This window comes from Schistocerca serialis, chromosome 2, assembly GCF_023864345.2.
Source record: "Schistocerca serialis cubense isolate TAMUIC-IGC-003099 chromosome 2, iqSchSeri2.2, whole genome shotgun sequence".
NCBI lineage: Eukaryota > Metazoa > Arthropoda > Insecta > Orthoptera > Acrididae > Schistocerca > Schistocerca serialis.
The window spans coordinates 85,288,820-85,313,406 of record NC_064639.1 but is presented as its reverse complement, the minus strand read 5'-3'; the positions used below and the strand labels follow the sequence as shown (position 1 = coordinate 85,313,406).

The 24,587-nt window shown below is 45.5% G+C and overlaps 1 protein-coding gene across 1 annotated transcript in view; it reads left to right on the top strand.

Annotated features, from left to right (window-relative positions):
* Positions 1-24,587, top strand: part of LOC126455744 (Down syndrome cell adhesion molecule-like protein Dscam2) — a 192,788-nt gene that overhangs the window by 53,573 nt on the left and 114,628 nt on the right. The window contains exons 3-4 of the mRNA XM_050091512.1: positions 1,302-1,483; positions 3,819-3,982. Coding sequence (XP_049947469.1) covers positions 1,302-1,483; positions 3,819-3,982 — 346 coding nt within the window. The remainder of the gene's footprint in view (positions 1-1,301; positions 1,484-3,818; positions 3,983-24,587) is intronic.

Genomic DNA, 24,587 nt, shown 5'->3' with positions numbered 1-24,587 from the left:
TGTGACCGCATTGTCAATATATATAAAACTACCAACGTTTCGGTCCCTGTGTTTTTGTTTACTGCTGAATGAGAAAACTTTGTTTCATATATACCTGCAGAAATGGCTGCTATCTAATTCTGATAGGTTGGTTCAAATGGCTCTGAGCACTATGGGACTTAACTGCTGAGTTCATCAGTCCCCAATAACTTAGAGCTACTTAAACCAAACTGACCTAAGGACATCACACACATCCATGCACGAGGCAGGACTCGAGCCTGCGACCGTAGCGGTCGCGCGGTTCCAGACTGTAGCGCCTAGAACAGCTCGACCACCCCGGCCGTCTCTGATAGGTTGTTTAAGATGAAGGGGAGGGAGGTTAGAAGTCTTTATTGGTGTTTTTATTATTTCTTTTCATTGGTGGAAACCCGACTTTTCCACCAATGATCTGCAGTTTGCAGTCTGCTCCGATATCTCCGCTGAAATACTAGTATGTTTGCAGCAGTCGTTCCACACCAGACCGGAACCGTGTGTTGCCGCTGCCGATGATCATTTTGGACAGAACCTGTGATGGTCAGTTGTCTTCTTACCAGTAAAAACCCACTTAACTAGTGTATGTAATTGTGTTGTTCAAATGGTTCAAATGGCTCTGAGCACTATGGGACTCAACTGCTGTGGTCATCAGTCCCCTAGAACTTAGAACTAATTAAACCTAACTAACCTAAGGACATCACACACATCCATGCCCGAGGCAGGATTCGAACCTGCGACCGTAGCAGCAACGCGGCTCCGGACTGGAGCGCCTAAAACCGCACGACCACCGCGGCCAGCAATTGTGTTGTTCTTTATGTGTGCTACCGCAGGTACTTTACAAGCATCGGTATGGAAAGTTCTCAAAATAAGATGCCTCGTAAACAACTTGCACTAGTATCCAGCAACAAACACCACTGACCTTCTAATTTATCCTACTTTTAGTTTGTTAATGTCGATAGGAATTGTTCTGTTTAGTGCACAAACTTACCCTTTCTAAGTATTATTACAATCAGTTTATTGGTTAACAATACGAGCCCCTGGCTACGGATCCACTCTGTGAAAACCGCACGTCAACAGGAGTTTCCAATTCTGTAATATTTGTGGTGCAAGTTTTAGGTGACTCATCCTGACGACAGGTTTACGCGTCACATGTCTGGTGAGTGGCTTACCGTTACTGTTCGCATTACCTGCATTCCAGTAAGGCGTTTCTAGTACTGTGCTACTGTGCTGGATGGAGCTGTGGCCTACGACGCCAGTGGGCTGAGTCCCCGTCGTGCTCGTGCGTGCAGGTGGTTCCACAGCGTGGACGGCCGGAGCGCGCCCGTGCCGCTGCCGGGACAGAACCGCGTGCGCCAGGTGGGCGGCAGCCTCTACGTGGACGGCGCGCTGCTGAGGGACTCTGGCCGCTACGTCTGCGTCGTCAACAACTCGGTGGGCGCCGAGCGCGCCTCCACCGCGCTGCTCGTCACCAGTGAGTACCACAGCCCACTCGCCGCCGCGCTGCGAGTAGACCTGCTGCGCCACGGGTTGCCAGTTTCTCTCTTTAGTGTTACCAGCCGTTTCGGCAGTCTGATGTAGCCCTCCGCGATTACTTGTCCTGTGCCAACCTCTCCATCTAAAACTGTACTGACGACACTACAGAACTAAAATGCCAACATATATGTTATGGTGTGGTGTCTGTTCTGACAACACACACACACAGACAGACATAATATGTAAAGACGAGGCAGCCAATGATCTCTTCAAACCACATACACATCAGGCTCGAACTAGTACAGGAATCGGCGAGATACCACGAGTAATGAGATAAGTGGGTAAGGGACACTACACTTGTAGTGTGCGAATAAGTTGAGAATTTGGGTCCGACAGTAGGCTTGCAAGAGTAGTCCGTGCAGTTTCAGTGTGTCTGGCTGGCTCAGTAGTCAGAACATCAGCCTAGTAACCAGGATACATGGGTTAGAACACTAGTCTGGCACAAACTTTCAACTTTCCGCATTGATTTCAATGAATGCCCACTCGCAGCCAAGGTAATTACTTTGTGTAAAATAGCTACATACTTAAGCCACGAGAACTCGAGCCTTTAAAAGTAAATCCGTATAACTATATAGCTGGTAATAATCGTGGGACAAATAAAATCGCCAGACAGCCACTAATAAAAATAATTATAAAAAACAATTGTTTCTTATTACTTAATTTTTGTGACTTAATCTTTGCCATATATCTGAGATTTGCAAAATATCTCATAACGTTACATCATTACACAAAAATGTTTGACAATAAAAACATGCATTTTTTGTATTAAGATTTTTTTGTCTTGCACGGAATTGTCACATATGCCACTGGGTTCTTCAGCGTCTGGGACTTCACTTTCATTGGTAAATCAATTTAAAACTTGGTGTAGAGCCTAAGACAAGATTTTGGATTCTACTCCTAGGTACATCTTCCAGCCATGCGAAAGTTCTTTCTTCTGTATCCACCTATAAAAATACAAAATAACATTATTTTACTCATATCATATATACGTAGCCACCGTAAATAATAAAAAAACGAAATAAACTAAGATCAATACACATAAAATGACATTTTGAAAATTTGAAAAGCGAAATATACACTTACGTCGACACTCGTGAGATGAGCTAAATGCCCAAGCAACTGACCTCTGCGAGCGACTCACGCATACTGACACAATGACAACAGTTTGTGCACGTCAGGGGACATATGAAACCTAGCTACTGACCGAACGAGAACCTTGCAGGCACTGTTGACAAAATGCCGAATGTTTTAAAATTTCTGTGAGAAAAATGCTCATAGCACGACTGCTCGCGGGTTAATTACACTGACTGACAAGAGAAAAGTGAAGCACCCAGAAAGGGAAGGGGATATGAAATGAAATTTCGTGCATTGGGAAGGTATACCATGTTATATCAGTCATTATAAAATCGAGTCAAATTTACAAAGAAGTTGAAACTTCCAGGCAGATTAAAACTGTGTACCGAACCGAGACTCGAACTCGGGACCTTTGCATTTCGCGGGCAAGTGCTCTACCAACTGAGCTACCCAAGCACGACTCATGCCCCGTCCTTACAACTTTACTTATGCCAGTACCTGGAAACATCCCCCAGGCTGTGGCTAAGCCTCGTCTCCCCAATATCCTTTTTTTCAGGAGTGCTAGTTCTGGAAGGTTCGCAGGAGAGCTTCTGTAAAATAATTGCAGAAGTTATTCAAACCTTATAAACCTAGTGGGGACGACTGTATTGCTCTCTACCAAATCTAATGAAATGATCTAAAATGAATCTTTGGATAACTTTCAAAACAGAAAAAGTCCCAGGAGTATGGAAGGTGACCTCGATACATCCACTATATAAGCAAGACAATACACGACACGTTAACAGCAAGAGAGGAATTTCTTTGCAACCACCTGCATGCAACATATTTTCCAAGTTTGTACGAAACAGAGTAGAAACAAAAAGTAGTGAGTACTTTGGGTGAATATCAAAGTGGTTTTGTCAAGCCCAGATCATGTCCTGCACAAATATTTAATCAGAAGTTAATTATTTTCCACAGATTACTGAATTCAAAAGGTCATATTCTTAAAGCACCATTATAATGACTCAGCTGTTGGCCGAGTGGAGCGATACTGGTAATTCTTAGACTCTTGCTGTAGACAATGATTGGTGCATTTCATTTGATAGTTTCCTGTTTTAGGATTTTTAGCAGTGGACATAGAGTGAGAGTTATTCTCTTCAGCAATGCGTAAAGTGCAGAGGCCTGTTGGTGTAGCACATGTGCTTTCTCCGTGGTTGCAGCGCCGCTATCAGCATACATGGTGCCACAGCAGCAGACGGTGGACGTGGGCCGGACAGCACAGCTCAACTGCTCCACTGAGGGTCATCCTCAGCTGGCCATCTCTTGGCTCAAGGATGGCCAGCCGCTACACACCTCTGGCAGGATCAAGCTGGTCACCCCACAGGTAAGGACAAGTGGACCTCTGTCACGACCCTCCCACCTGCCTCCCAGCCAACACCTCCACTCTGCAAGTTGCTCTAATGTGGATCTTATATCCAGTCCTCGTGAACCGTATCTCCATCACAGTCTCAACCACATCCTGCTGCAATACCTAAACCCTAAGAATGCAATATGACAGATACTCAACACCAACCACACACATTAACTCCTCACTTAGATAATCTCATCAAAAATATCTGGACACCTAGCAGGAGCCATCCATCATCTTCATCGTGGCTTGAATCGTGCTGGAAACACGTTCAATAAGGCGAATGAAAATCTGAAGAGAAATGGCAATAAGTTTCTCCTGAATAGCAGGTAATAGCGTTGGACGCTGGGGTGTGGAGTGAACTCCACTTTCTAACTCGTACCAAATGTTTTCCATTAGGTTCAGGTCGGGACTGTGGGCAGGCCAGTCCATTCCAAGAATGTTATTGTCCACTAGAGTTGTCTCGCAGATGCTGCTTTATACCAGGGTGCACTATCATACTGATACAAACAACCGTCGTCTCAGAACTATAATTCTTTTATATGTTGAACACTATGCTGTAAAATGTGTTCGTATCCTTCCCATTTACTGTCTTCTTAAGCACACCATATTATAACCACGAAAAACACCGCCATACCATAATAACACCTCCCCCATACTTCACTATTGGTACTACGCATGATGACAGCTAACGTTCCCGAGGCATTCCCCAAAATCAAACCCTTGCATTGGAATGTGGCAGGGTACAGTGTGGTTCATCATTCTACATCACTCGTTTCCAATCATCGACGTCTAGTGCCCAGTCTGTTTACACCACTCCAAGTGTAAGCTAACATTGGCTACAGGAATGTGTGGCATATGAGGAGCTGCTCAACCATTGCAGCCCATATTTCCTACACATAGTCTTGGTTCTAGCTGGGCTGCTGGTGGTACTTGGGATTCACGAGAGATTCCTTCTCCTGATCACATGCGATTTTTACACCATCCACCACAATGCTCGATGTCCCCCAACCCTCAGTACATGAGGTCTGCTTGATTTTGGTTTTGCTTCTCATTCCTAATTCACAATCACATCACCAGCATTCAGCGCGGGCAGCTATAGAACACTTGAAATTTCTCTGATGGACAGTGGCTAGTGGATGTTTGAGGCCATGAGCTATCCTGAAGAAGCCTTCTACTGTTATCGCTTCTCTACTGACAAAATAGTACTTCCCAGCTGTGTTTATACTGGTGGATCCATCTCTCATAACACACAGTCATCATTTCTGAGTTACATATGGGTGTCCTAATACTTTTCGTCACTAGTGTATGTTTGTCTTCTATTCTTCTGTTTTTGACTGCATTAGTAGTGGGACAGCAGGAGCATCAGGGCGTTTTGTTAGTGCATGTTGCCTTCATCATGAGCAAGTAAGCACTAAGGGGCAAACCCATTGTCCCCTTCTGATTGACAGGTCCTTAACCTATTGTTTTGCTAATAGGATGAAGACCCCTTGGGGATAATACATCCTTCTGATTGACAGATCCTTAACCTATTGTTCCCCCACCTCTCCCTCTTCCCTTCCCAACCCCTCAGGAAACCTCCAACCCTCTCGCCTACCCCTCAGTGATACAAGTATACTTTCAGGCCTGAGTTATTCGAATAGCCTCCTCTCACTCTATCAGTTTGATTGACTACTTAATTAAACTGATCAATTAATTAACCTCTCCCCCTATCGTAGCCCCCCCAACAACCCTCCCCTCTCCCTCTCCCCAACCTGGACATGGGGGGCTGTGTGGTGGAGAAGAGGGATCTCATGACAGGAAATTCAATTACATAGCAGAGGGTATACTGTTTATTTATAAAAAATTCAGTTTACAGGAGATGGATTTCTCTTGCTCATAATTTTCTGCTGTTTGGAAAGATGCAGGTCTTGTAAAGAAGTAATTAAATCAATCACTTTTTTTTATTCCGATTGTGCAAAGAATAATGTTATGAAACACCCACCAGACGTAATTATGCTGTTAAAAACCGTTCGCTCGTGAAGCATGCGCCGTCCACTAGACAGCACAGAATGCCACCTGTGCAGGCCTCCCAGTGTCGGGGTAGACCAGCGAGAGCCTCAGACGCGGCCGCCACATACAGGTGTCAACTAGGGCCCCGCAACTGACAGACCAGATGTCACATAAATCCTCGAACAAAAGCATCCGAGAAATTCTTGTCGTAACATGTGCTCTTTCTCTATTTCTCTTTGTGTCCTTCCGGGCCTGCACATGCCTTCAGTCGCAGTCGGACCGAATCACAAAGAAAGCAGATTTACCCGGTAAACGCCTGTGGAATGCCGACGCATGCGAGAACTCTGTCCTTCCAAGGCAAATGGCTGATTGGGAATCGTTGCAGAAATACTGCTTAAGTCAATAAATAGTTAATTTCTGATGACACCATCGTGATGTAGGGGATGTGAGGCGAGTGCAATAGCTCACAGCTTCCAGTCCCAGCCAGTCTCTGGAAGACGAAGAACCATGAAGCATCGCCAGAAGTCGAAATCCTCATCTGCCTCTTCATTACAGAAGATGAGTAAACGTAAGTAATCATTGCTTGTCATTGCTACTATTACTGCATATAGCAGTTCCCTTTCTTTGGTCATTTCTGTCATTGTTTGTGGATTCTTATTGTTTTTTCTTCTTTTTCTTTGATCAGCGACTTCTAGGGTGTCTGGATCACCAGCAGCCACCATCGCCTCGTCAGGACTTGCAGCGAACTCTGGCCTGTGTGGATTAGCAGTGGTAATAGCACTGTGGCCTCCAGTAGCCCACATAGCCCACCTCCTGTAACAAGACGACGAGCTGCTGTTGTCCGTCCTACTCATTAATTTAGACACCCAGAAATTCCCTGACTCTCAGAAGAACTCTGCAGGAGGCCCTACACCACGAACAATTATTGTAGGTCCATCCAGTCGTGACAAAATTAATGTCCTCGTGACGCTGCTAACATGCTTCGATGGAGTCCGGTTTGAACATGTTTGCGCATTTTCAAAACCACTGTTTCAACCCAAGTATCAGCTATTACAGGAGATATTGCACGGTGTAAAAGGCATTACATACACGCCATTCACTGGAACCGTTGATATCCCCCCACCGAAAAAGTTAGCCGGCCGACGTGGCCGTGCGGTTAAAGGCGCTGCAGTTTGGAACCGCAAGACCGCTACGGTCGTAGGTTCGAATCCTGCCTCGGGCATGGATGTTTGTGATGTCCTTAGGTTAGTAAGGTTTAACTCATTCTAAGTTCTAGGGGACTAATGACCTCAGCAGTTGAGTCCCATAGTGCTCAGAGCCATTTTTTCGAAAAAGTAAAGTCGAACACTGTATTTATATTTGACAATGTTGCTATGGAAAACCAAGACCAAATTCGAAAACATTTCAGTTTCGGTTGTCATATGGGTGCTGATATATTTTATCTAAGCCATTCCAGAATACCGAAACAGTTGATCAGGGATAATGCAAGCCTCATTATAGCCTTCAAATAGGAGAATCTGAATTTAAAACCTACGTACCACGCACATTTAGGAACTGACATGTAGATCAATGACTTTGTAAAGATATGTGCCGATTGTGGAATCATTCACAGTATGGATTTCTCGTTATTGGTAGAACAAGACAACTGAATGATGGTGGGTACAGGCGAAAGTTCCAAGAGTTTCCGTATATGTAGTCCGGTAAGAGAGGTGAATACATCAGTATACGCTGCACCATGGACAAATTAGCGCGCACGTCTAGCTCTTAACCCAAGAGAATGGATGTACGAGTGCATAGACAGAACACTCGCTTGTACATGGATGCGGAAGCTCAGGTTATCGTGCATAAAGTTGGAGGTATGCGGAGGGAGCTAGAGACGTATTACCGGACTCTTCTGAGAATGATCAATCCATTAAATGAACTAGCTAATGAAATCGTAAATAAAGTAACCGACAACTGAAAAGGTCGAGCCTATTAAGGGGAAAATAGATGTAGAGGCCCTTATTGTTGAGTAGGGGGACCAGGCACATAATAAGAGGAGGAAGAGCGGACATATAAAGCATCACGCTGCAGAGACGTCTGATTAGTATACACCGAGGAGTCGACGAAGCAGAAAGTCATTGAGGCGCGGAAAACAGTTCGAAAGAAATTACTGTTAGGGCATATGAATAGACAGCAAATATTGAGAGAGGCCCTTAAGCCGGTTGCTGAATCTCTCAGGCAGCTCTCAGCAAAAACGAAACCATACGATAACGATGGTGCTGGCATTGATGAATTCATTATCCGTCACGCCCCTGGACAGATAGATAGGACATACGGGACTAACAGGGGAAGACTGTAGATGTTCGGTATGCAAGGTAAAAAACTGAATACAGATTGGTGATAGACGGTTTGAGAGAACATCTAGCTTAATAAATCTTGTTTTCCTAAGATCCGTGAAAAAACCCAAAAATTACTCAGTTAATGATGGAGAAATGTACCGTGAAATACTGTATTTGGCTGCAGTACATAAGATCGCGAAAAGCCTGAGCAGCAAGAAATACAGAACCATTAGAAAACAAATACTTGAACGCGAAAACAACAGCAGCAGTGCGATGGTATTGACATTGAGCATAAAGCAGTGAACAATCGAATCCCGCAGTGTATATATTATGACGACCCAAACGAGCTAATTGATCGATCACTTTTGCTCATGGCATTAGCTGCTGCTGGTAGTACAGCTCATTCGAATAAGGTTGTTCCAGTAATCTCTGGCCTTAGAGAGAGAGAGGTATCATCGAATAAGTATGGAGACACTAGTTCGAGATCTGCACAAAGCAGCATGCAAAACATACCCTCGTAGGCATGTTACGATTAAATGTTTCGATAACTTATGGCAGACTGATCTTGTAGATATGAGAGAATATTCACATGAGAATAATGGAATCAAATATATTTTAATGGCTATTGGTACATACTCTAAATTTTCCTGAGCGTTACCTGTTAAATCAAAACAGTGAGAAATGTCCCGATGTGTATCAGCGTTTGCTGTAGACAGAAACGAAACGATGCCAGGGCAATTTCCAAACTGATCACGGTGGAGATTTTTACAATAGGTATTTGAAGACCGTGATGCAGCGGTATGGAATACACCACTACTCAAAATTCACCCACCTTAAGGCGAGTATCGTGGAACGTCTGAATACAACAATGAAAGCTCAATGTGAATGCGTTTTAATCTTCGCGGCTCACACAAATGGACAGATATCCTCCCGTAAATAACTGCTCAGTATAATAGAACCAAGCATAGTACAATAAAAATGAGACCAATCGATGTCCGTGAGAATGGGCTCATGGATACGGAGTACTATCGCATTAAAATGTTGGATCCGCGTAAACAGAACTTTAATGCAGGCGATGTGGTACGTATCTGAAAACACAAGACGGTATTTCAGAAATCATACTTAGCGAACCAGCCAACAGAGATGTTTACAGTTTCCAAAGTGGAAAGAACAAATCCTAGAACTTACGTCTTGAATGATAGTAAAGGTGAAGAAACTGCAGATCGTTTCTCACCAACGAAATGAAGAAGGGCTCTGAACCGGATGTGTTTCTCGTGGAGATAGTCCTCCCACCTGCCTTCAAGTCAATAGAGCACTAGTTAAATGGCTTGGTTTTCGTGCAGCAATAAACAGCTAGACTGACGCTGATGATTTGCTGTATAATAGGGTACATAGACCAGGAGTTGCACAGTAGCATAACATGCGTGCTGGGAGACGCATTAGAGGTGGTATTTTAGACAAACTGCCAGTGGAATTACACATAACGGGATATAACTCACATTCCGGGATATAACTACTGTGGATCTGGAACAAAGCTTCAAAAACCTTTGGCGCTGGGTGATAAGGAGATTAATCTGTTCGACGAAGCGTGTAGGGAACACGACATTCCATACGCTACAAATAAAGATCTCCCAAATTGTCACATTTCAGATAGGATTTTAGCTGATAAGGGTAAGGCGGTACCTAGAAGCAGGCCGGGGTGGCCGAGCGGTTCTAGGCGCTACAGTCTGGAATCGCGCGACCACTAAGGTCACAGGTTCGAATCCTGCCTCAGGCATGGATGAGTGTGATGTCCTTAGGTTAGTTAGGTTTAAGTAGTTCTAAGTTCTAGGGGGCTGATGACCTCAGATGTTAAGTCCCATAGTGCTCAGAGCCATTTGAACCATTCTTTTTTTTTATTTGATACCCAGAAGAAAGGACATTGGTAGATGCCAATTGCAGCATTTCTAATTGATAAAACCATGCGTGGAAAAATTAAGCTGGGATTAGGAGTGATGAATCTCAAGCGAGTTATTAATGTTGCAGGTCGCGCACTGAAGAAGAAGAAGACAACGATGAAGAAGAAGAGGGGGTGTTTGAAGAACTGTTTCCTGACAGTGGTGTATGCAGCTAATGTGCTATGAAGTAGAAAGGTGCGAGAAGAAGAAGAAGAGGATCGGTTAAAGCAACTCGAGTTCTACCAGTACAACAGACATCAGGTGGTTTTCTTCCATTCCTCATCCCAGCCCTCTCTGCTCTCTCGGCGGTCGAGTCCCACGCTTCTGGTGCTGCGGCTGTTGCTCTGTTGCTCGAATAGTCAAGGACGCTACAACTTCCAAGCGCAGTTAGAAGAAGCAAGAAGACATAACCACACGATAGAAGCAGCCACCGGAAAAGGACTATACTTGAAACCATAGGGAAAGGGCTTAGTGTATTCATAAATAAAAAGAATACCCATTAGCAGTCCTACCAGATCGACCACTCACAAACACTGATCTTCTTAAGTTTGTTAAAAAAAAAATCAGCATTCCAAGATTGCATGGTGTGTTCATGCAGGATACGTTATCGAAGACTATGTGGAAAACTGGTGAACGTGGTATTGTGAATTTAGATGTCGCTGGAGATCCTGGGACCAACAGGGTTCATATGTTGTGAAAAATTCAGATACCGTATACTATTTCGACTCATTTGGTGACCTGTAAGCGCCAGAAGAATTTGTACGATACTTCACTCGCAGAAGACGTGTGTTCTACAATTTTTGGAGCTATTAGGACTTTAAGACATACCTCTGCGGACGTCTATGCATCATGTTTCTCTTAACGTTTACAAAAAACAAGAAGGATATATGAGGAAGAGCTTTAAACATTCCTTCATCAGTTGACGTTCAGATGCAAATTACTTCCCACCAATCGATTTGAGCATTGGTGAATGTAGTATTGCATTGATTGGACTGGAGACGTACATCATCATCCAAAATATCAGCGAGACTAAAAACAAACTGGATCTCCTTATTAATGGTGAAAAATACATTGTGGAAATAGAATCTTGTGCATACGATATCGACAATTCAAACGATGTCTTAAAACAGCCTGGAAAAGGTATTGAGCTACTTGCAAGTATTAATATACTTAAATCTGAAATAAGGACTGTGAATGCAACGATTGAATTTAACCAGAAAGGTTCAATAGGGCACCTACTGGTTTTCAGAAAAGGACAGGTTTTGTAGAAGGATCCTAATAAATTTTACAAGTCAGATCAGACTGTAGACATACGTATTGCCCGTCAGCAAAGTGCGAGTCGAGTGTAACATCGCAACGAACTCCTATCTCAGCGACAGTCTGATTCATATTATTTACGGATTTTTCCCCTCAGCTGCAAGGGGGTGTAAAGTTGTTGAGATTCCCACCAGTGCAATATACCTTTCAGTGGCAGTATAGACATGGGACTACTTGGAGTTGCGTATTGTGGACTTGATTTTCATTGCTAGGAAATCATTGTATGATTACATCTAAGGCAGGATCGCCGTACTGTATAAAACCAGTGCACAGCAATCCACAGCACGTCACTTCGCTGCCGAACCTGAAAGTGATAACACTAGCGAACTACGAGTTAAATCAGTTGACTTGAAACCTCACAATGACTTCCTCGCTCAATATAACCAGTCCAGTAGCGTATGATGAGCGAATTATACGTCAGGAATACTTCTCACATAAGCCTTACGCTTCAACCACCATTAACAAGAATGATGAAATTAGGATTATCATCTGGCATCAAGATGCGTTGACGCTTCCATGCAAGAGTTGCATAATTTGGAGTGATCATTCAATAAAACCGAAGGCAGCGCCACAGTGGGATCCAAGCTTCCTCGTAACGCTGTAGTCTTCCTGGTTCAAGAGATACGCTATTAAATCAATGGGTCTAAGATAGACCGTACACCCAATGTCGGCATAACATCAACCATTAAAACATAGTCTCTGTATCACCCACAGATTTGAATGATTTGGAAAGTACGGGATGGTTCATAGACGATCCGACGGATAGAACAGTAGCAGAATACAAACGATTTACTGCATGCATACCTCTAAAAATGCTTATGGGCTACTTTGAGGGCATGAGGCAGATTATTATAAATGCTAAACAGGAGCTCATTTTGGTACGGATTGCGACGAATAATAAATCATACCTTCAAGGAGCTCAAGAGGGGAAGATCATCGCAATCAGCAAGACAATATTAAAAATGCCTCACATCAGTGTATCAGACAAGGAGCGTTGGAAGCTTTTAAAAGTTCTGAATTCTGGTATCTATTCTAACATTTCACTCTTGGGAGGTGTTCGAGTACCCAGTGCTACCGACTGCAAGCAGACAAACGTGGGCTATTAAAACCTCTTCGCATCTAGAGAGGCCTAGATTTCATCATACTTGCGTTTCAGACTGATAGAAGAGTGACTACAGCAAATGATTCCACTGTACTCGACAACTGCAAGATGACTAATGCCAGAGTCTACCTGAATTCAGAATTCTACCCATATGCCAGTTTACACCTGTAGTGGGATGAAAATGTAAACAGTGTAGCGTATGACATGTACGCGTGGTTTCATGCTTCTCACTATGAAAATGCTGAAGAAGAAGGAGAAGGGTGTGTACTCAGTCCATGGAAATACAAGGAGCTATCAACTATCATTGTAACAGACTGCTCGAAGCAGAACTAGATAATTAATTATGGACCTATAGATGTACGAATTGAATTTTAATGTTCGACAAATTTCCTGGAACACACTGCAGCGTATGCTCTAGTTCTACATGACCGTGTGATCAGCTGCTGCCCGCTCACCAGTGTTGTGCATCGAGGTGTATAAATGAACAGGTGCTGCGCCATACCCAGAGCATTCAGCAATGGCATCTCAAGGTGAGAACATCATTGCAGACGCTCAGGGCTTCTATAACGGTGGGTATAGACAGTTTATATTTAAAGGTGCTGCATTCGTAGCGTACACAGGAGATGGCGGAATAATAGAGACATTCTCAGCAAACATTTCATCACCGAGGTCTTTCAAGGACGTAAAGTGTGCTAAAACGCAGTTGAGTGCAAAGTGGTTGACCCATTTCTTCCACAGAATTCACTGGGATAATCCTGGTATACCCTATAACGATATGATGACTTCGCCTCGACTATTCTTCCACGCGGATACCATCATCCACGTGAAGGGGAAGGAGAAGATCTCATAGATGCGTCCATTTTTCAAGTCTGCTGCTGTTCAAGTCGGAATTCTGCGGGTGTCCTGCTCTCCATCGACCTAGGAAGGAGAAGACATGTGAAAGTAGTGTTGATGTATCAGCTTAAGAAAATGTAAAATTACTTTTAAGTTGGATGAGAAATAAATGAATTTGTACCTCATAACTGCTGTGATCTTTTTCAACCCTGTTCCCACTTTGACAGTGTACTGTTTTATACACATACTATGTCTATGGTTTTCTTCACGCACAGGAGATATAATTGTAGATGTGTTTGCTGTGTGTCTTTGGAAGCGGACGCGGTCACGTGCCTCCTGCTCCCATAACCCAATTCGTGCTGCACGGTAGACGTAATTCCGTGCAGGGATTCTATATATTTCATGATCTTCCATCTTAAACGTCACCTCCATAACAGCACACGTCTTCAGGAAAACTAATGTCATTTGAGACCTGCACAGCCTTTATATATATTTTTGTAAGTAATAAAAACAAAGGCGTATGGTAACGAATCTTATCGTTTATTCAGTTCACATAAATACAATTCAATTCTTAAGATTACAATATAGTATTCTCGAGGTACAATTTGACTCTGCTATTCCAATACAGAGATACTCTTAACTTATACGCAACACCAGTTACACTGGTCGATAGTATTTTTTCAATTTTTCTTCCAGTAGCACTGGTTTCTTTTTACAAATCTCCGCTAAAAACTAATGCAGAGAGGCTTTCTTTACTACAACTAAATTCCACTGTCTTAGTACATACCTTTAACAATAATGCTGATGGACTATGTACGCTTAGAATCTAATTTCAACAGCCCCAATAGCAAAGGTTTTTACAGTAATAATAATTCTGATGGACTATGTACGCTTAGAATCTAATTTGAACAGACCCAATAGCAAAGGTCTTTACAGTAATAATAATAATTCTGATGGACTGTATACACTCAAAAACTAACCTGACTTCACTGACTAGGGGCAAGTGAAAAACTTAAAAATTACTGTATTTACAAGATGCACATTGTGAGTAGATATATATTTACAGGTTGCACATGCGCTATGTATGAATAAATAAACAAACAAATACATTTTTTCCGGTTTATGCTTTGTTAATTTTTTATGCTTTTTAAGTTTTTTAAAAACTTTTCACTTTCACAGACATGGTGCGCATATATAAACATGTTTTTCTTTTTCTCTATCTTTTTTCCACACATTATCTATGTATGTATATACAATGTAAATAGGACACATAAATATTTACACGACACACACGCACACACACACAAAATTACTTACGCTATGATAAAAGGGTCATACTAATATTCTGCAGACAAAATTTCTATCTCTCACACGCTTTCTCTCCCTCTCACTCATAGTCCCCCACCCCTTCTCTCGGTACAAGTGAATAGTGTGAGTACAGGAGACTTTTAATCCCGTCATCACAAATGACCCTTTCATTGCCATGAGGTGACAGTCCGATTTTAGACTGCAGCACGGTGAACACCTCGTGTCCTCTAGATCGAATACTGGTCTGCCGTACCATATGCAGCGGCTGCGGTGCAGCACCGTCAACACTGCTGACACGCAGCGCAAATAGTCTAAGATAAAGAGGGCTCTCGATGCCATACGACGCAGATCCTTAGCCTGCCTCTGGGTGGCACCTTCCATTGTGAAATACTCATATATTTTTGATCGTAGACCTACAAACTCCACAATCGACAATCCATTCGACTCGTCCGTTATAAAGCCGATAACCTACTTGTTCTGTAGAACAATACCGTAAGGATTATCGGCCGTGTATGAGAACATGTCGAATTCATTACCATGGTGCCTCATTTCTTCATATGGATCGCAGTTCTTCACCCAGTATATGAAGCTGTCTGTACCCACATAAAACAATTTAGGATCGGCAAAATGAGTTTTCGCAAACTTATAATGGAAGTGGTACATGTGGAGTTTGGATAGGTCTGGTATGCACATCCCCATATAAATACATAGATTTCGTAAACTCTGCTGCAGTCTTCGCCATCTCTACAGCAACGAAGTTATTGAACATGGTGACCTGCTTAAAATTATATCTGGCAATGCGTTTTCTTACGCCATAGCGCCCATTCCAGTCGGTTCTAATCAAAATTTCACATCGTTTCCTCAAATTCTCCATTGTTTTTACCAAAAATTGAATTATTTATTGATTTGTAAAAATCTTTCTCAAAGTCACACATCGTGGAAGCTCTCTGTCTCGTATTCAAATCAATATACTCCTTCAAACAGGGGAACTGCTTGAAGGAGATAGCCCAGATGATTATAACCAGCTCCATACTTAAGCTGAGCTAATAAATAACGTATCTCATTCCCCAGCATTGTCATCAGTTTTTGGGTGGAGCTTCCTCGCAGAACTAGTTGCTCTGGACACAACGGCAAATCAGCGTGTGCGTCATACAAACTAATAGGATATGTGTGTTCTGCCTCTACCACATACCTTACATCGGAATCAGCTGCCATACACAACATAATTTTTCCATGTAATCCCTTGTATTCGTCTTTGGGTACCCATCGAATCTCACCAACCGGCAGTAATTGCTGCATGGCGGTCCTGTATATGTTATTTACATCCAGATACATTATGTAGCTCGAATCAATGGTTGCATTGAAACTGTCACACATCCGTGGATTATTTGCCTTCATGTGCTTATTGATACTTTGGCAAATTCCGTCACGGCTCCCTCGCTCAAAGAAAGAAGCATGCCAGCGTCGGTCAAAAATTCGATGCTGCACTTCGTTTCCTTGAGCATTGCGTCCCACGGCAACACCGGTGCCGTGTATCTGATACCGCGCACCGCGGAATTTGAATCCCCGCCAGGTGTGATGGACGTCGAAGACCCCTAGAGCTCTCTGCACCATCGCTGTTGCGGCGCGCGCCTCCTGGCCCGCATTTAGAGTGAGGGCGCCACAGTGGAACTCGTGGTTGCAGTGGTCAATGTCCCCGATAGCGTACTTAAGCACCTGCTCTCGCTCAGCTTGCCAGTCTAACCTTGCGTACGTCTCAGGACATATAGCCTCGCCTTAGACAGCGTATTTACTTTCATGTTTTTTTAATGAGTGGACGTGGTTGTCTAGTTAGGTTTTCTTGACTCTGTTGTTTCGTTCTTGTTGTTGTCGGAAGGTCCTTCGTTGGTCGTGTCCGTCCTCTCCCGTTGTGTTGTTGTTCGCGGGCAGCTCCGCGGGTCCCGCCGCGTTTTCCGTCATTTCAACCTCCCGACTGCTCCTGTCGCCGTTACATTTTGGTGACGAAGTAAACGGTGGTCGTTGTTGATATGGTGGCAAAGATGGTCTGTCTGCTGGAGCAACAGCAGCAGCTCATGCAGCAGCAGCAGCTCCAGTTAGACCTCTTACAAAAGTCGCTGCAGTTGCTAACGGACAAAGTCGATGCCCGGAACGCATTACCACAACAGCTCCAGAGTCCTCAGGTGTCCGGTGCTTTCCCACGTCCGCCATCGTTTCCATCCTTTAATGACGCTAACGAGGACGGGAAACCTACTTACATTGGCTGAAACAACATTTCACGGCTTTTCAAGTCATGAACGACTCCTTGCAGCGGTCATTGTTTTTGTCTTGGGCCTCCCCAGACACGTTCTTTCTTCTCCGCAAGTTGGCACCGTTGTACGATCCTGTCGCTCTCTTTTTCCAGCAGATCTGCCTTTTGTTGACAAAAACTATTATTCCCAGCGCCTCTCGGCTGGAGTTCCACCAGTACCATAAATAGCCTGGCCAATCGTATCGTTCCTGGGTCACGGACTTGCAGGGTCTAAGCCATCGATGCGATTTTACGTGCACCAATCAGCAGAGTAAGGCTTCGTATGCGGACTCCCTGATCCGGGATGCGGTGGTTCAGCTGGCTCCCGATCCTAAGGTCCGTACTGCGGCGCTGAAACTCGACATCCCCTCCTTGGAAGAGATTCTCCGCATTACCCACTCCTTTGAAATTGCTCAAGAGGCTAACGAGCAAAAATGGCGCGACCACAGGTGGCAGCGATCGCAGCATCACGGCGGGTTCCGCTCTCGCGACATCGACGTGGCCCGGCCGACAGAGGCCAGCGCCGTCGGGACTCCTCGTTGTCCGACGTTTCTATGGCATCGGCGCCTTCGGTCGCCCCTCGTCGCCGGTCGCGCGGACCGCTTCCCTCTTGCCCACAGTTCTTTACTGCCCATTTGCGGGCTGATTGTCCCCACCGCTGGAAAACGTGCACGCTGTGTAACAAGGAGGGCCACATCCGATTGGTTTGTCGTAGTCGCTCGACTCGCTCCTGTCCTGCCCCTCCTGGGTCTCAAGATACAGTCCATGCTCTGCAATCGGTCGTCCCACACTATGACCCATCAGCGTGGAAGCTTTTCCTCGTGCTCCGCATTTTCGCTGAGGATGTCGACACTGGGGCCACTGTCTCCCTGATTAATATGGCGACATATACCCGGCTGGGCTCTCCTGCGTTGTCACCTCCCTTTCGCCAATTTGGTCGCCTGCGGAGACGGTTACATTCCCCTTCGTGGGCAGAACGTCGTCCAGGCGACGTACAAGCGTGTTCCCCGGCTCCTTACCCTCTTTGTCGTCGACCATCCGTCAGCTTCGAATATTTTTGGCCTGGATGCGTTTCAACGGTCTGGCTTTTCAATTTCCGACGAAGTTAAGGTCATTTCCACGGCTGTTCCCTTTCATGACTTGGACGATCTGTGCTCCGCTTTTGCGTCGTTGTTTGCACCGGATCTTGGATGTGCTTCTGGCTTTCAGGCGCACATCACCCAACGGCCGGATGCACAGCCTCGCTTTTTCCGGGCTCAGCCCCTTCCGGTGGCCTTACAGCCAACGGTCCAGCATGAACTTGATTGGCTCCAGGCCGCTGGCGTGCTGGAGCCTGTAACTTACAGTGCATGGGCGACACCACTGGTGGTCATACGGAAACCCAACGGGTTCCTTGGCTGTGTGGGGACTTCGGCACTACAGTCAATGCTCAGTCCCTCGTTGACACTTACCCCATTCCCCGACAGGAAGACCTTCGTGCCAAGCTTGCCGGGGGAGAGTATTTAATCTCAGAACATCATGGTTATCAACTCGCCTTTCGGATTGTATAAGTACAAGCGCCTTCCCTTTGGTGTCTCTTCGGCGATGGCTATTTTCCAGCGATTCCTGGAACAGCTTACGCAGCCTATCCCTGCCTGCGTAAATTATCTGGATGACACCTTGGTCACCGGGTGTTCCCACCAGGAACATATGCCAAACATCAGCACCTTATTTCTCGCTCTGCAATCTGCTGCTTTACGCTGTAGGCTGGACAAGTGTTGTTTTTTTCAACCAGAAATGGAATACTTAGGCCACTGGCTTAGCAAAGGTGGCATTCGCCCTTCAAGTCGTAATGTCGCGGCTATTGCGGCCCTTCCTCGTCCCAAGGACTTACATGAACTCCAGGTGTTTTCGGCAAGGTTACTTATTACTTAAAGTTCTTGCCCCAGGTTACCTCCGTTGCTCAATCCCTCAATCACTTGCATCGCAAAGGGGTACCTTTTGATTGTACTCCTGCCTGTAACCATGCTTTTCTCCATTTAAAGGTGATGCTGAAGCCCGCCCCTTGCCTTACTCCCTTTTCTCTGGACTACCCCTTGGTTGTGGCGGTTGATGCATCAGCACACAGCATTGGGGCCATCCTTGTGCACGAGGATGCCGATGGCTCCGAACAGCCCATCGCTTATGCCTCTAAGACATTGACCCCAGCACAACGGAACTACTCCCAGATTGAAAAGCAGGCTCTGGCGATCGTGTTCGCTGTCCAAAAATTCCACACTTGTGTCTCTGGGGCAACGTTCACCCTACTGATGGACCATAAGCCCTTGGTTACACTTTTTGGACCCCACTCTCACCTTCCAGAGTGGGTGGCTCAACATCTCCAGCGCTGTGCATAGTTTTCATGTAATTACGCTTACACCATCCGGTATTAGCCCACCGCCCACCATGCTAATGCGGACTCTTTGTCACGTCTCCCAGCAGGCCCCGACCTGCCTTTGACCAACAGGAGGTCCTCTGCTTTCACATTGATTCCGCCCGCCGGGATGCGCTGGACGGTCTGCCTCTTATGGCTGCTCACATTGCTGCGGCTACCCGCCGCGACCCTGTCTTGTGGCAGGGTCTCAACTACATGGTCCACGAGTGGCCGTCCTGCGTTACTCGTCATATGCAGTCCGATTTCAACCCCTGGCGCCACCAGTCCCACAGGCTCTCCGTGATTGATGATGTCCTTCTGTTGGCCATGGAGTCGGATGCCCATCAGGTGGTCATCCCTCCGGAACTGCGGCTTCAAGTGCTCGGGTTGTTACACCATGGGCACTGGGGTATGTCCTGTATGAAAGTTTTGGCTCGCCGGCATGTGTATTGGCCTGGCATCGATGGCGATAGTGAGCGCCTGATCTGTGGGCGCAGTGTCTGTGCGTGTAACCAGGCGAGTCCCCCTCAGTCATTTGCACCATGGCCTGTGGCTCGCTGGCCCAGGGACCGCATCCATATTGAATTTGAAGGCCCATTTTTGGGGTCCATGTGGTACTCATCGTTGATGCCTACTTCAAATACCCATATGTTGTCCCAATGGCATCCACCACCATGGAGGCTACACTCACGCCCCTGGCCCAGCTTCTTGCCATAGAGGGTCCGCCACACACATTGGTCTCCGACAATGGTCCCCAATTCACGGCGTCCTCCTTCCGCGACTTCTGTCAGGCCAACGGTATCAAACATATGCGTAGCCCCCCTTTCCACCCTTCATCCAATGGCGCGGCGGAGAGGCTTGTTCGCACTTTTAAACAACAGTTGACTAAGATGGTCGACACATCTCCAACCATGTCGGTCCTCACCCTTTTTTGAGCTCCTATTGCACTGCGCCAATTGACGGACACAGTCGGGCAGAGCTCCTTCATGGGTGACACCCGCGGACCCTGCTCCATTTGCTCATGCCATCCTCCTCCTGCCCCCACTCCCAGCCCTCGCAGCAGTATGCCCCTGGCACGGCCGTGTGGGCCCGCGAGTACGGGCGCAAGGCGTGTTGGACACCCACCTCGGTCTTCGCGGCCCTCCACACACGGCGGCATTTCATCCTCGCCTGAATTGGGGAGCACCCATCGATTCATCTCCCGTATATCCCTTGCAAAATAATGATCTAATAGTAAATAAACATGCACACGCAAAAACTACAGGAAACAAATTATGTTTTCTTAGAATATACACTCACATTAGATCTGCGATGGCTCCAGCACATAACCCTCCCTGCCCCCCTTCTTCGTCTTCCAGGAAATCACCTACAACAACAAAGAATATACACTATATTAAATATCTGATAAAGTTTAATTACGTGTACACAGTGCTATGGATATGAAATAAAATTAATGGCTATATATACCCAAACAATACGAAATTTTTGGTGAAATGAAAAAAGAAGTAACGTTTATCGATTTTGATCCTCGAAATCATCTATAGCAACAACATCATGTTACGTAAACGATGAAAAATACATATACTACTTACGATGATCCTGGTGCCGCTGTTGGACCTCCGCCTCCAGCTCATCCACTGTTTGGTGTATGTATGCTGAAACAACAAGGAAAACATTAAGAGCTAAATCTTAGCTTGGTACAGTGAAACGTTTTACGAAAATACACACTGCGAAATCCGACCTCATGCTATGAAATTAAATATATGCTTACCTGGTAATTCCCATTGCCTCGGACGTTTACCGCCAGCAGCATTGCACCTGCCGCTTTTTTTTTTTTTTTCAAATAAACCGGTAGAGCGCGCGCGCGCGCACACACACACACACACACACACACACACACACACACACACACACACACGAGTGAGAACAACGCAGTCGATCTGATCCCTTAGCGGTCGATAGCAAAATGAGAGCGAGTGCACCATGACGTGGGCTTATACACTGTAGCGTCAAAGAAACTGGTATAGGCATGAGTATTCAAATACAGAGATATACAAACAGGCAGAATACGGCACTGCGGTCGGCTACGCCTTTATAAGACAAAAAGTCCATGGACCCTGCATGTCAGCAGGGGACTGTTCAAGCTTGTGGAGGCTTTGCAATGGTGTGGGGTATGTACAGTTTGAGTGGACCCCTGTTACATCTAGGTACGAGTCTGAAAGGTGAGATGTACGCAACAATCCTGTCTGTTCACCTGAATCCATTGAAGTCCATTGTGCATTCCGACGGACTTTGGAAACTCCAGCAGGACAACGCAACACCCCACACGTTCAGAATTGCTACAGTGTGGCTCCAGGAACTCTCTTCTGAGTTCAAACACTTCCGCTGACCACCAAGCTTTCCAGACATGAACATTATTGAGCATATCTGGGATGCTTTCCAATATGCTGATCAGAAGAAATCTCCACCCCCTCGTATTCTTTCAGATTTATGGATTTATGACGTCAGTTCCCTCCAGCACTCCTACAAACATTAGTCGAGCCCATAGCGCTTCGCGTTGTGGCACTTCTGCGTGTTCACAGGGGCCCTACACGATATTAGGCAGTTGTACCAGTTTCATAGGGTCTTGACTGTATGACCTCCACCTCCTCCACCCGCCATTTTACCCAGGGAGCCCACAGGAGTGCAACATTCTAACCCCTCTGCAGATGAGTGCTGGTCTCAGCTCGCATGACAAGTTGGTGCTGGTCTGGCCGGTTGCGGTTTTCCCGCGCTCTTGGATTTGGTCGGGAAAACCCTGCTTCCGGTCCACACAACAGTCTGTGGTGGGCTGCGGCTGGGGCGGACCTGCCGCCACTTTGCAGTTACAACGATGTCTCGTGTAGCAAATTACCGTGACGGTAATTTTCAGCATCGTCTTCAGAGTTTCGAAGCAGTGTATTTGCGCTCTTTTATTTTAGCGATGTATTTACTTTTTGCCGTAATGTATCTCCGTTCCACGTGCATCTGGGAAGACAGTGCAGTGTTTTGTGTGCAAGTGTATTTGAAGCAAACTGTTTAAAGCAACATTTGCAAATGAATTGACGCATTAAATACTATCCCTTATTTGTTTGTGCACGCAAATTTTTCGGAGTAGTGGAGGAAGACAGAGCCATAAGTGTGCCGCAACCAATGGCGGTATACATCGCAAATCTGACGCTGACTGCTATGCAGCGATCTTTTTGAAAGGGCAATTAGAGCCATATTCAGTTGGATTTAGTAGCTCCAGAGGTAGCTTGTGCTCAGAGACAAGGGCATTTCCCACAAAAGGGCGCAAAGCGTCTCAGGGACTGTTTCACAAGTGTATCGCGATCTTTCAAAGAGTATGTGTTCAAATGTGGCGGTGGAGATATTCTTCGGAATTATTTAAATATTTTCGCGTCGTCTGCCAATCTCTCTTTCTCTCTCTCTCTCTCTCTCTCTCTCTCTCTCTCTCTCTCTTTGTGCAGTGGTACATCTAATTCCCGGGATATCTTCAGGTTATGTATGTGACGATATTCCGCAACACCATATCTAATAACTCTCAAAGCAGTTTGTGAAATGCAACACAAGAAAGTGCGCCTGAACAGCTGGGGCAGTTCAGAGTTCATGGTGGATCGATTCTCAAACAGGCATATGCCTTGTAATGACGGTATTCTAGCGTGTGTCCGTATTCCACAGGCGTTTATGGGGTAAATGCTATTTTGTTTGCGGGTCGTTGCGATCATGACCGACAGCGCGTGCCGGCCCGGCAGGACACGAGGAGAATCAGAGAAAGACAGGAATTTCTCAGATGCTTTTGATCAAGGATTGGTGCCTCATTCGGTCTGTCAGTCACAGGTCTCACGCGGACACTTGCGTGTGATGTGGGAGCTTCTCAGGCTCTCAACGGTGCATCCTGACTCTGGGAGGAATACGGGGGTGGCATTCTGTGCCGTCCAGTGGATGGCGCACGCTTCGCGATTCAGTGGTTTGCGCAATCGGAGTAAAATAAAGCGATCGATTTAATTACTTCTTTACAATACTTGTAACTTCCCAAGCAGCAGACAATGTTGAGCAAGAGAAATCCAATCCCTGCAAACTGATTTTTTTTATAAACAAACAATATACCCTTCGCTATGTAATTGCATTTCCTGTCAAGAGGTCCTTCCTCTCCAGCACAGAGCCGTCAATTTACAGGTAGCGAAGGGTGGGGTGCGGAGGGGAGGGGGTGATTTCCAAAGAGGGAGGAGTTAATTGATCAATTTAATTATGTAGTCACTCAAATTGATAGAGTGGAAGGTGGCTATCCAAATAACTAACGCCTGAAAGTGTACCTGTACCAGTGTGGGGTGGGGGAGGGTATGGGGGAGGGTTGGAGAGTTCCTTAGGGTTTGGGAGGAGGAGCAGGGGAACGATGAGGGGGAGGGATGGGGAACAATAGGTTAAGGACCTGTCAATCAAAAGGAATGATTGTCCCCATGGGGTTATAACCTGTCAATCAAAAGAAAACAATAGGTTTCTCCCTGAGTGCATACTTGCCCCCCATATAAGCAACCCAAACTGACAAAAAGCCCTTATGCCCTTGTTACCCAATTCCTTGCGTTCCATTCATTCATCGACCTGGAACTGGTCATTGAGCCTCCAAACGTCGCCATCCAGCTGACCCAAAGGTTCATCAGTGTCCCCATCCAGCACACCACACTGCTCACCTGGAAATAACTGTTATCACATTAGGATTACCTGTTATAATCTATATCATCTGCACTTTTTTACCTTTTAATATTTGCTTTTAGCCATATTGTATCTTAAAAACCTGATGGCGTAAGGGCAGTTACCTACTGTTGCTAGGCCATTCCACTTTGGGGGAATGAAACACCAATAAAGAAAAGAAATACTACAAGCTGACTAGCTGAGGAACCGTTTCATTGCACCACATATCGCGCTTTTTTCCTGTTCCGTTCGCAGATGGTGTGTGGGAGAAATAGCTGATGTGGACTTCAGACTCAACTATTATAAGAGCTGCAATTTTTTTTTTCTTTTATACATTGGCCCTTGGCCTGCACAAAGGCATCTAGACATGATAAGTCACAA